The 11,996-nt window shown below is 46.1% G+C and overlaps 1 protein-coding gene across 3 annotated transcripts in view; it reads left to right on the top strand.

Moving 5' to 3' along the window:
• The first annotated feature begins 249 nt into the window (after positions 1–249).
• ZNF827 (zinc finger protein 827) overlaps positions 250–11,996 on the top strand; it is a 100,324-nt gene continuing 88,577 nt past the window's right edge. For 2 of the 3 annotated variants that reach the window (XR_004148241.2, XM_031504686.2), the window contains exon 1: positions 342–601. Coding sequence is in view for 2 of the 3 variants with exons in the window: in XM_031504686.2 (XP_031360546.2) it covers positions 559–601 (43 nt within the window). In the remaining variant the exon portion in view is untranslated. Of the gene's footprint in view, positions 299–341; positions 602–11,996 lie in introns of those variants that run through there. The other variant, XM_031504685.2, reaches the window with a different exon arrangement.

Here is an 11,996-nt window from a genome sequence, read left to right as displayed (position 1 = left end):
CCCTGCGCTCCAGCGGGGCGCGCGTGTGTCTGTGCGTGTGTCTGTGCGTGTGCCCGCCCGCCGGGGCTGTGCGGGGGTGTGTGCGGTGTCCCTGCCCGCCCGCGGGCGCGCCGGGAGCGCCGCCGCCGCCGCTGCCCTTTGATCCCGGCGTTAGTGTTAGTTAGGGGCCGGGAGGAGCGCGGGGCGCAGCCCTCGGCACCGCCGCGCCAGCCCTCGCCCCGGCACGGCGCCCGGCGCCCGCCCGCCCGCCGGGAACATCCCCGGCCGCTGAGGGATACTGCGACCGGGGACAAGCCAGGTGCACGACCGGGTTGCGGGGGGGTGGGGGGGTGGGGGGTGGGGGGGAGAGGAAAAGAAAGAGAGAGGGGGAGAGGGAGCCCTTCGCGGTGGCTCCGAGAAAACCGGCTTCAAGCCCCCTTTCCCCCGGCGAAGAGGGAAAACCCGCCCCGGCTAGCAGCTCCCCCGGGGGCCCCGGCTTTGTGCCTGTCCGTGCCCCCCCTCCCGGTCTTATTTGATCTCCCGTTAAACCAAGGAGGAGAATGTGAAAAAAGGGGGAAAATGCCCAGGAGGAAGCAGGAGCAGCCCAAGCGCCTCTCTTCACGTAAGTGCCCCCTCTTTTTGCCATTTTCTCCTTCCTCCTTTCCCCGTCTCCTTCCCCTCTGCAGCCGCCTCCGTCGTTTCGTGCATTAGTTTAGGGTTACAGAGGTGAAACTGACAAAGACACAGCCTGGGTTATTCCTCTTTTAGGTCTGAGCTAAGGCAGCCATGTTGGTGATGAACAGCCTTGTGCCCTTTTAATTTTTCCTCTCTCTCCTTTCCCCCCTTCTTTCTTCGCGTCTCTCGCCCTTTCCTCCCTCTCCCTCCCCTCGCCCGTGATTGTGCATTTGTGCTAAGGGGGGGCGGAGGGGGGGGCGGTGTGGGTTTCTCTTTGGGGCTGAAGGGAGGGGGGTCTGTTTTATTGGGGTGGGGAGGGGGGCTAAGCACGGGAGGGGAGGGCGGCGAGAGGGGAAGCGGCTGCTGGCGTCTTGTGCGGAACCAGCCGAGAGGTCTGTCCCCGGCTAAAGGTTGCGGCGGGGCTGGGCGGCCCGGGAGCGGGGGGTAGGCGGGCAGCGGTAGCGGAGGGGGCCGGCAGGGCACCCCACACCGACCCCAGGGCCACCCCGGAGGAGGCCGTGGCCGCCGGCGGCGGCGTGGGAGGGGGCGGCGGGGAGGCAGACCGTGGCAGGCGAGGTCCCTGCAGAGCAGGGAGAGGAGGCGGCGGCGGGCTCCGGGCTCCTCCTGGCCGCAGTGAAATGAAGGGTCAGGCGAGCTAGGCGAGACTCAGGCTTCGGCGGCGCTGCCCCAGACGAGAGCAGCAGAGCACAGGGCTAAAGTGCATCCGATCCTCCGCCCGCGGGCACCCACTGCGCTCGCACACACACACACGCACACACATCCCCTGACACGGCTCACCCTGCCCTGCTCCTGATCGCTCCCTCCCCCTCCCTGTTTTCTTCCCTCTTTGCAAAACAGTTAACTTTTCTCCCGCTCCCTCTCCCCCCCTCTCCTTGTATTCAGCGCTCGGCAGCTATTGAGAGGGAGGCGGAGAGGAGGGGAAGGGACCTAAAAATACCCTGCCCCTGCATGGCCCCAGGGCTGCTTGAAGGAGAGCGTGGGGTGGATGGAGGGGTCATTTGTCTGTCCCCGACACATCTGCTCTGAGCGTGCCTGCAGCCCCTCCGCGCCAAGCGCGGGGCAGGGCGAGAGCTGAGCCGCCGGTGCCGGAGCCGGGCTCGGTCACCGGGAGTTCACCGGGGCGGCTCCTGCCCCTGCCCGCGGGGCGCCGCTGCGGGCGGAGCGCGGCCCGGCCCCCGCTCCGCTCTGCGGGCAGAGGGGCTGGGGCAGCGCTCCCCGCGCCCTTCCCGCACCGGCACAGGGGCCAGGATGGGAGATCTGGGCGCGGGGGGCGGCAGGCTGGGGGCGAGGGGGAAGCACTTGCAACCCCGCAAAGATTTGTCTCCCTTTTTCCTTTCTTGCCGACTCGAGGCAAGGGCATGAGTTGTGGTGGGCTTTGCTTCGGCGGGGATTGATGTTTGAGGTTGGTTCTGGGGGATTTCCCCCCCCCCTTCCCTTCCTCTCGCCGTTTGCCCCCGCATAGCCCTTTGGCGGCCCGCCCGCCGGAGGAGCAGAGCCAGCAGCCCCGGTTCCTCCCGCAGGGCTCGGCTCGGCTCGTGGGGAGCGGCGGGAGCGCGGCGCTCGCCTCTGCAGCGCCCCGGCCCCGGCGCGGCGGGCGGGGGCAGGGGCCAAGCCCGGGCGCTCGGGGCCGAGCGCGGCCGCGCAGGGGCGTTCCGGGGGCGGCCGTGCGGGGCCCGGCTCGGCAGAAGCCCCGCGGGGCTCCCGGGGCGGGCGGAGGCGGCGGGGCCGCGCCGGGCTGGCGGCTGACCTTGCCCTCGCCCCCGCCCCGGCGCGCTGCCCTCCGCCCGCCCCTGGGGCTGACATCAAACCTGGGCTCCATCTTAGCTCGGCCGGGCGCCGCCGAGCGCGGCGGCGGGGGCTCGGCTCGGCTCGGCTCGGCTCGGCTCCGCCGGGCCCGGCCCGGCCCTGCGCTGCCCCCGCCTCCGGGTTGCGGCTGAGGCCGCCCGCGGCCCCGACCTCCTGACCGCCGCGCCGGGGGAAGTCACGGCTTTTTCTGGGCCGAGGAACAATTGCCTTCATTGTGCACATAAGTTCGGCGTGTGTTATTATTTTGATTTTTAATTTTTTTTTAATATACGGCCTAATTTGTACTTCTTTTGGATTAATTTTTTAGTTCAATTCATGGGAGGAGGGATTTTTTTTTTTTTTCCTGGTTTGTGAAAGGCACACCCACCTTCGTCCCACACAAATGCTACCTTTCAGTGGGATTTATTTATTTGAGTTTCTTTTGCAACTAGATTGCACTGGATCAAAAGCTGTTATCTGACAGTAGTAATAATACTTTGGATAACTCAATAATAGTGTTCTAGATTAAGAAAATACCTTAGAATTCAGTGTGCAGATGATATAAATTGTTATTTGGTTTGGGTGGATTTTTTTGTTTGATTCTTTTTTTCTTGTTTCGGGGTTGTTTTTTTTTTTTTAAGCAACACGTTGCTTTAATGGGTACTCAGTGTAAAATACTTCTATATTCTCTGTTTCTCGCTGGTTTCAGCAATACATTTCTTAGCAGGACAGAGGGTGTATTTCATGTTGAAGTATTAATGGTGGCAGAAGAATGTAAAGTGCCCCACGCACATCCCAAAAGAAGCTGTCAGCTGCTGTGCTCAACCTTGACTCTGTCCCACTGAGGGCATCGTGCTGTGATTCACTCCCAAGTCATGTTACAGGTTGCTGCTGGTGCGTGAATGCTCTCCAGGACACCTAAGCGATGTAGCATCTTACCGAACCTCCCTGGGATATTTTGGCTTCTGTTGCAATTGTTTGAGAAAAAATAATCATTTGTCGATACACAGAATAATTTGTGAGTGTTACAGTGTAACTGAGCAAATGTAACTTAGCTTGGCAAGTCCTTGTGGGCTCTAGTACTACTTGGGTAGGAAGCCCTGTTCTCAGGGTTTCTAGGCCTTCATTAATTCCTCACACATTGTTATATACCCTGCAGAGCACCTGAAGATTGCTCTCACTGCTGACAAGCACCCTGATTTTTTGCTTCTGCCCACTGACTCCACTGGACAGCCCACACCTACGTTTGCAGGTAGTTTCACTTGAGAAGACTGCACTGCCAAAAAACATACGACAGTGAAGAAGTTCTCTGTACAAGACTTTGCTGGAGACATACTGGGCTGCTGCAAAAGTTTAATACAGTTCCAAGGGAGTTGGTAGATACTAACACCTCAATGTTTGAGGGAAGATAGGGGTTGATATTATTGGATACAATAATAATGTGTTTGGGTGGCATCTGTTTAAAATGGCAGAGTTAAGGTTGAGCTTTCAGTCGCTGGAGTTTGCAGCATAATTTAGTTTGGAAGGGTCCTTTGCAGGTCGTCTGGCCTAGCCCCCTGCTCAAAGCAGGATGAGCTCCAGGGTTTGGTCAGATGGATGGGCCCTTTGAGGTTCCAGTATTTACGTGTATTGTGGAGTTTTTGCACCCAAAGAAGTTAGGTTTGGGGAACTGTTTAGTCACAGATGCCAGCAGAATGTCTTCAGTCACACTCTGTGAAACACAAAAGAAACTGCATCCTTTTTAATTTAAGATACAAATGAATGAGGAAAGGATTTTAGAAATTCCTGGACAGACAATGGCTTGTTCATACCCAAATGAAATACTGCAACTATGTGGACTTGGTTTGCAGTGTCAGAATTAAGTCTACAACTTAAAATTTTGCCCAGTACATGTGTGCCTTATGATTACCTTTGGTTGTGGCTAACTTGGGCAAGTCAATTCACTTTCACTGGAATGTTTTAAGATATTTTGCTCATTTCTGTGTGTATGTGTGTTAGGAGTTTTTTCCTTTCAGCTACTTTAGCAGTTAGATATTTGTTTCTCACTTACTCAGCAAAAGAATCTTTATATGCATAAACACAACCTTATCTTTCTTCTCCTTGTTGCCTCACTTTCCATTCTACCTCAGGCTGTTTTCTTTACCAAGGATTTCTGAAAGTCTGCTACCTCTGAACTGCTCCATGTGACTCGGAAGAGCTCAGCCTGAAAAGTAAAAGTTTTGGGAGGTCTTCAGGCACTCGAGTAAACATTTAAGATCTAGACCACTATGTTGCCTTAAGTGCAGCAATCGATACTCCTTGGGGTTTGGTTTTGTCTCAGGCTTGTCAGCAATGCAATTTGCGAATTAATGCCACAATTCAATTTATTCAAAACTTGCATTTATTACAGTCGCAGGCAGAATTAAATACTACATTGAGAAGTTTGAACTGCTGCTGGTTCCTGAGGAATGTTTTCAATGCAGGACAAACTGCAGTGGCAGTTTCTGTTGGATTTGTTTTGTTAAAGGAGGAGATGCAGAATTGATACAGTATTAATTTCCATATCAAAAGCTGGGTGTCTGACTATAAGCAGGTGTAACTCTTCTTTTCATGGTCAGGTACAGTGTTGGATGTTCCAGATACTGTGTTGAATTCTTCAGCTGTTTCTATACAGTAAAAAAAAGCATTGAACTCTGAAGCTTTTTATTATATTGTGTCTTTATTGCTTGATTATATCATCAGAGGGGGGAAAATGCTGTCAAATAAGTAAATTAACAGTGATTTAGAGCTTCCTTATTTTTTTATTTCTGCAGCTCGCTTAATCTGATACTTTCTGAAAGCAAGACAGGATGCATTGGATGGGTTTTTTAAAAGACTTCCCAATATCTAGAGTGTTTTTGCTGTTATTTGGTATTTAAGAGTTGCCTCCAGGACAAAACACTTTTGCCAGGAGCAGGAATCTTTCTTTCAGATGAATTTTTTACTTTACTAGTACACATGGCATGTATAAGGGGGAACCTTTTATTTATTCTTCTAACATGTTTTATTTATTCTTCTAACATACTATTTTTGACCTCTTAGCACTGCAGGGATCTTGATATGGCACATAGTCCACAAGAGAATCCACATAGGGAAAATTATTATTCTTTGGTATGATGAGGTTAATAATTTCAATGCTTTCATTATGGTTGTCCTGGTAGTGCTGTAATGCACCTCTCAAATAAACAGCAGTCTTCTGGTGGATTGAGTAACAACCCCATTACTCCATCTGAAAACACTTTTCTCATTTTGTTGTCTTGTGCTAATGAAATCCTCACAGATTTTTCAAAAATATCTTCTCCCTTTGTGGGGACCCTTTCTGACGTGTAATGTCTGTATCTTTAAATTTGTATGCTGATTTCTTTTTCTTTGCTTGTTATGCAACCTAAGTCACTTTTCTAAGATCATTCAGAGATAAATGTCTAAAGCACATCAATGGTAGGCTATGTCTTAGTGTTGTCTGATGGTACAAAATATGGATCCATCACTCTGGAGTATAGACTGGGCTACCAAAGAGTCAGTGTTATGCTCATTAAGTTAATTAAATCTTTAGGATCTTATGTGTGAGATTTTAGAGGGGGTAGGCATGCCAAAGATTTAGAACAAACCTGCAAACTTTATAGTTGACCAAACAGCAAAACCAGCAGGGAGAGCAGTGAAATAGGAAATGTAAGAAGATGTGGACAGAACACATTTTTACTTTTAAAATGGATGAAGAATTAGTATGACTTAGTCTTTCTAGCAGAGCGATTGTTGTCTGTTTCATATGTAAGAAGGCAGGAGTAGGAGGAATTAAGTTTAGAAAAAAAAGAAGGAAGACGAGGAGCCAGGAGGAGCTGGCTGTTCAAAGTGAAGTATTAGTAATTTCCTATAATTTAATCAGACCAGATCCCAGAGCAAGATAATGAGAGCATGACCTACAAAAGAGGACTTTTTGGAAGTTAAAAGGGTTTCTAACATGAAGCTTCACAAGGCATGTGATTTGTCATTAAGCACTCTATAGAGGACTTTTTTTTTCCCTTTCACATTGCAAAGAAATCATAATATAGACATGAGCTCAGATCTTAGGGAATCCTTTTACTATTGCAGCTTCTCTAGCATGACTCTGGAGTTCTTTAAGAGTTTATCTTCTAAGTATCAATTTGTTTTTTTTCTGTATTTTTTTGTTGCCTAGTTTGCAATTCATGGTACATGATTTGTATCATTTGGGTTTACACATACAAATCCCTCCAGGATTTTTGGAGGCTAAAGTACCATATGGCTTTCAATAATAATATTAATATACAAAATACCTGGACTGCAAAGTAGCCAGCAGTATGTATTAGAATTCAGTTTTCATGGGAATGGGGGGGAGTTTTCTTCCTCTTTCTTTTGCCTCCCAGAGTAAAACATATTTTTGTTTTGCCTTAAATGTTTTCTCTGAACAATACATGCTATGTATTGATATGGGCATGAAAAATAATAAATTATATTGGGGTAAAGAGAAGAAAAAAGCCAAACCTTCTAAAGGGTGGACAATATCCCTTTCTCCAGGGATTTTCTTTTTAAAATGTAATTAAATAATAAAACTCAGACCCATACTTCATTTGAAGGGGTACATTCTCTAGGGTACAGACAGCATCAATGCTGCACTTACACACTGTGTTGTGGCTACTACAGTGAAGGACAGAGCAACTCTACCCATAAGCTCACTTGAAAGCTTGTCTTTCAAGTTTTCTTTTTTGCAGACTTACAGTCACCTTTATGGTAATGTTATGCTCCCAAATACAGTTTCTCTTTTTCTCACTTGGTATCCTTCTTGATCTAGACACCGAATATTTTGAATGTCCAGATTGAATATCCTGTTTGAACCTGACAGCTTTGGAACTAGCTCTATTCCTTGAAATATCTCCTACCTTTCAAGGGATTTTCTCATTTGTGGCGTAATTATACTGAGTATTGGAGTTCCAAGTTAAGCCTAACACTGAAATAAGGCTGTTTCATTTTGCAGGTTAAGAATTCACAGAGTCTGAGTTAGGGTAGTTTAGGTAAAAACTCATGTTTGGGTTTTTTTTCTGAGAAACATTCAGTGAAGAGAGAAAAACTGTGCTGCATAAACAGTCCTTTCCCTCATTCTTTTCAGCAGATAGACAACAGGTTTGGGAGCAGAGGGGAAAGAGTGACTAGTGCTGATAGCACAGCAGATGAGGAGAGAGAAGGTTGCATGTGAGACTGATGATTTAGTTGCTGTTTAGAATAAATCCCATTAAAAATTAAAGGGTTACCAAGTGGTGGCGGTATTTTAATGAGTAGTATAATCAGCAGTTTCAGCAGATGAAATTAGGTTCTGAACACCTGCACTGTTTTTTTCTTTTATTTGGGGTGCTCTCACTAGAGTAAAAATAACATTTTTGAAGCAACTCAAAGCCAAGTTACTGTCATCATCTCTTTGAATTCCACATGGTCCTAATCTAAGGGGTTCCCTTCCTCAGGAAGGGTTTGTAGCTCTGCTGGCCCTCATCTGGGGTTTGCATCTTGGTTGTGGTTTTCCTCTGTTGCAAGGCTTTCTATGCAGGTGCTAATAATTCTCTCCTGCATGGACTCAAGTTTTATCTGAAAGGGAAAATATTTGGCATAAGCTTGCTTTAAAGTTACAACTTCTTAGTTTGAACTAATGTTTTGGACATGTCCTGAATGTTGGTGCCTGTTAGATTTTGTATCAGGGCAAGTAACTTTTAGAAAAAATGCATTAAAAGAACTGTTTTTACTTAGTGTGTATTTAGCTTAATGAATAATCCCCATGTGTGACTTTAATGAACACAAATTCTTTGCAAGCTTCTAGACTTCACTTTGATTTGTGTAGTAGGACAAATAATTACTCATCTCAAAAATTGAAATACGAACAGATCTTCCTCAACTAGATGATCATTATCTGGAGTGCAAAGTAAGGAACAGAGAGGGTGGCAGACAAGTGTATTTAGACAGCAGCTGGTGGTGTAGCTGTGTTTGTGTGCTTTCCTGAAGCACAGCCAGAGTCTCCCCCTTTATAAACCACTGTGCCAAATCTAGACCTGGCAAGTAATGACTGAGGACCCATTTCTTTATGTGTTTGGAGCAGACCTTCCTCTTACCTACCTCTGTTTCTGGCACTTCGAGCTGACGAGGAGCCCTTCTCAGGCACCAGAGTAAGCATAACAGCCTAGAGCTGCTCCAATTTCTGCTGCCCCCAGGCTCTCACCCTGCTTCTCATTCTGGAAAGGAAAGGCTGACATAATCCTTTTGTCAATTCTACATTGCCAAAGGGAGTTTTTGCACAGTGAATAGCTCTGAAGGGAGCTCTTCTGCCCACCTTGAGGTACTTGAACATTGCCCTTAAGACCTAACTATGCTTCATCATAATTGTTTATATTGTCTTCCTGCACCGTGCTGTGCCACACTGAGATAACAAAGCAAGCTCTAAATAAGCTGCCTTGTGTAGAGGAGGCCGTTATCACAGCAGTGTGCCCAGGTTAATTCTGCTCTACTACTTGTGGGTATACTCCAGTTGGCTCAGGTATCACCACATAGCACTGTGTTATTTAGTATGGACACACTCTCAGGAGGATCAAAATTGTTGTCTTTGAAGGCTTTTACTGGCCTTCATAAAAGTTCTTGGTAAAGCCCATGGAGTTCTCAGCCAAGAAATGCGCTTTGGAAAAATATAATCAAATTCCACTACCACTGTCACACCTGTTTGTTCTTTCTGCAGAAAAAGCCAGGAATGGATTGGACATGAACATGGAACTTCCTCTTCACTTCTAACTATTCCCCTTTATCATAATTTTAGGTGGATTTTTACACAGAATGTCAAAACACATTGCTGTCATTTCTGCTGTGCCTGTGCTCTAAGTAGTCATAGCAGTAATTTCTTGTCCTGGGAGCTTGGCACAGAATTCTAACTTTCTTTAAAATAAGATAAGGTTTGAGGAATGTCCACTTCTAGTTGAGTGCTTGCACATTAATTATATGACCTCTGAATTAAGGTTGAAAGCTGAGGTGTAGTGCCTAAAACCATGTGTCTGGGTGTGAGCAGTGCCTATTCCACATGGTCTGCTGCTGTGTGCTCTCCTGCCACTATGAGTAGCTTCCTAATCCTCTCTTATTTGGCTTTGTTTGTTAACCCCAAGCAATCCTCTCAGGGACAGAGAAAGCAGCTGTCTTTGGTAGCAAAGACAGCAAGACAAAAGAAATACTTCTTGAAACTTCCCTCAGATACCATAATATAATCCTTGTGGGAGGAATTAGAAACTCAGGGAATATAATTTGCCATTTTAAATCTGACTTTGGGAGAGAGGAAAAGATGAAATTATAGGCAACTAGATTCCTGTGATGTGTACAGGAGGGAATAATTTCAATATCTGGAATCTAAACTTTTTGTTTCTGAACTACTTGGAAGGCTAATGAGAACAAAATACCTTGGGTGAGTAATGGGGCAGAGTAAAATGGTAAATGAAGAGCCCGTTACTTACCAGAAATCAAGCAGGAGAAGTTTGCTTATAGCAAAAATAAACAGAAGCTAGTTAAAATGAAAAGGGTTTTTTGTTAAAGCAGGTGCTCTTGTTGTTGTCACCTGCTGTGGTTGAATATTGCCATCCACAGTTTGTGAGCTCCTCCCTTTGCTTTGTGACCCCTTGATAGGGGTTGTGAGCACAGTAGGGATAATTACAGGAACTGTAGCACCTTGATCTGAGGCTTCCCATGTTCTGTTTACTGCCACCTGCATATTAAGATGACAGGGATTTCTAGTTGACTTTGTTGTTTCTTTTACTTTATTGATCCCTGGAACATCTGTAATAAATGTGTTCTAAAGCAACAATTTCGTGTGTTTTAAAAGTCCTTCTCCAAGAGTCAATGTTTTGATGCTTAACATGGCTTTTTCTCTTTCTGTATATTAGTAAAAGATAAAGAAAATTCATAGTATTTGTTGTTGCTACCTTTCTGACTTCAATATTTAGAATAATTAAAGGGAAGTGCCCTTAACATTATTTTTAAAATTGCACTTAATTTCTCTTATCAGCAATGGGCCATCTTTGCAGCCTTCTTCTGATCTCCCTTGTAGTGCTAGGGTGATGCAAATGTTATGGAAGTTGTGTTGGTTCCCAGATGGAGATTCTTATTGCAGGGGGATGTTTCTAGGAGAGGAATAATCCTATTATTTCATACAACTTCATATCACTGCAGCTTGGCTGTGCATCAGAGATGGGAAGGGTTAGATGAAACCACAGCTGGAATGCATTCTGATCTACTTACTGCTTGTTAAGAGCCATTTCCAGCTGCTGCTGATAAGGTGATCTCCAGGCTGAGGCTGGGTTAGAAAACACAAGGTGCAATCAGAGCTCATGCTGTGTTCCTCCTTTGCCAAATACCCACGTATCTCACAGGAGAGAACCTGGGCCTGCATGGAAATTGGACAGAAGTGTTTGGATTATCGAATGTGTAGTGGTAACTATTCTTCTGAATTTAGTGTAATGAACTGCTTTTGCCAGGATACCACAGGGATTGCTGGGAAATTAGGATGTCTTATTAATGCTCAGAGAAGGAAATAATGAGCCAGCCAAAAAAAGTCAAAGTAGGCATAGGTCAGGATGTACAACAGCACATCATCTTATCAAGGTAGGCAAACAACCAGTTCTTTGACAGTTTTTCAAACTCCAGTATGTCCTTTATGTGAAGAGCAGCCAGCCAGACACCTGCAGCAATAGAGACAATATGTTGTTCTGCCTTCCCCAGAAGCTACCTAGGTTAACCTTGTACCTGGGAGATTAAAACCTCCCATCAGCAAGCAAGATTTTACTCTCTTCCAAATTTACTGGTGCTGTAACTGTGTTCCTTAAACAGTTTTGGGTCCAGGAGTTCTAGACTGCAATGACAGAGCTGTTGGGGTATATGATCATTGTGGAGGATGTTTGGAGGCTCAGCAGGATAGTATACAGACATCAGATCTCTCTTTTTGAGTGTTTGGTTATCTTTTTTTTTTTCCTTATGGCTCAACAGGAAATTTTCTTTAGAGAATCTTCACACCTATTGGCAGAGCTTCACACATGGCTTTTTTCAGCTTTAGCCCTTGTATAGTAATAGTGCAGTGATGAGATTTATTTTTCTTCTTTTTCTTCAGAAACACTTGTGGTGTAATCACTGCTTTTATCGCTGATAATTCTTCTCTTTTTCACCCTTGGCCAGTCAGTATTTATGATAAGCTTTCTATGCCATCTGAAGAAGATTGGTCAGGAAAAGGTAGGCAAGTAGAGAAAGAAATAGCTATTTTTCATTTTAGCAATAGCAGTATTTTATCAGTGTCACACCCTGAGTGCTATTGGTGGTTTCAGAAGTTAATAGAAAGGGAAGTTATTTGGAACCGGTTCAAGAGAAGATACAACATGCCTTTAAGCATTGGAAAGGAGAGGAAAAGTAAAGGTTGCCATTTGTATCATCCCTGACATTTTTGGCCTGCCTTAGGAAATTAGAGACAGTAGTCGTGGAGAGGGCAGATCAGAAGCACC

The sequence above is a fragment of the Lonchura striata genome, chromosome 4, assembly GCF_046129695.1.
Source record: "Lonchura striata isolate bLonStr1 chromosome 4, bLonStr1.mat, whole genome shotgun sequence".
Taxonomy (NCBI): domain Eukaryota; kingdom Metazoa; phylum Chordata; class Aves; order Passeriformes; family Estrildidae; genus Lonchura; species Lonchura striata.
Note: the sequence above shows the minus strand (reverse complement) of the source record. Positions and strands in the feature narration are given on the sequence as shown.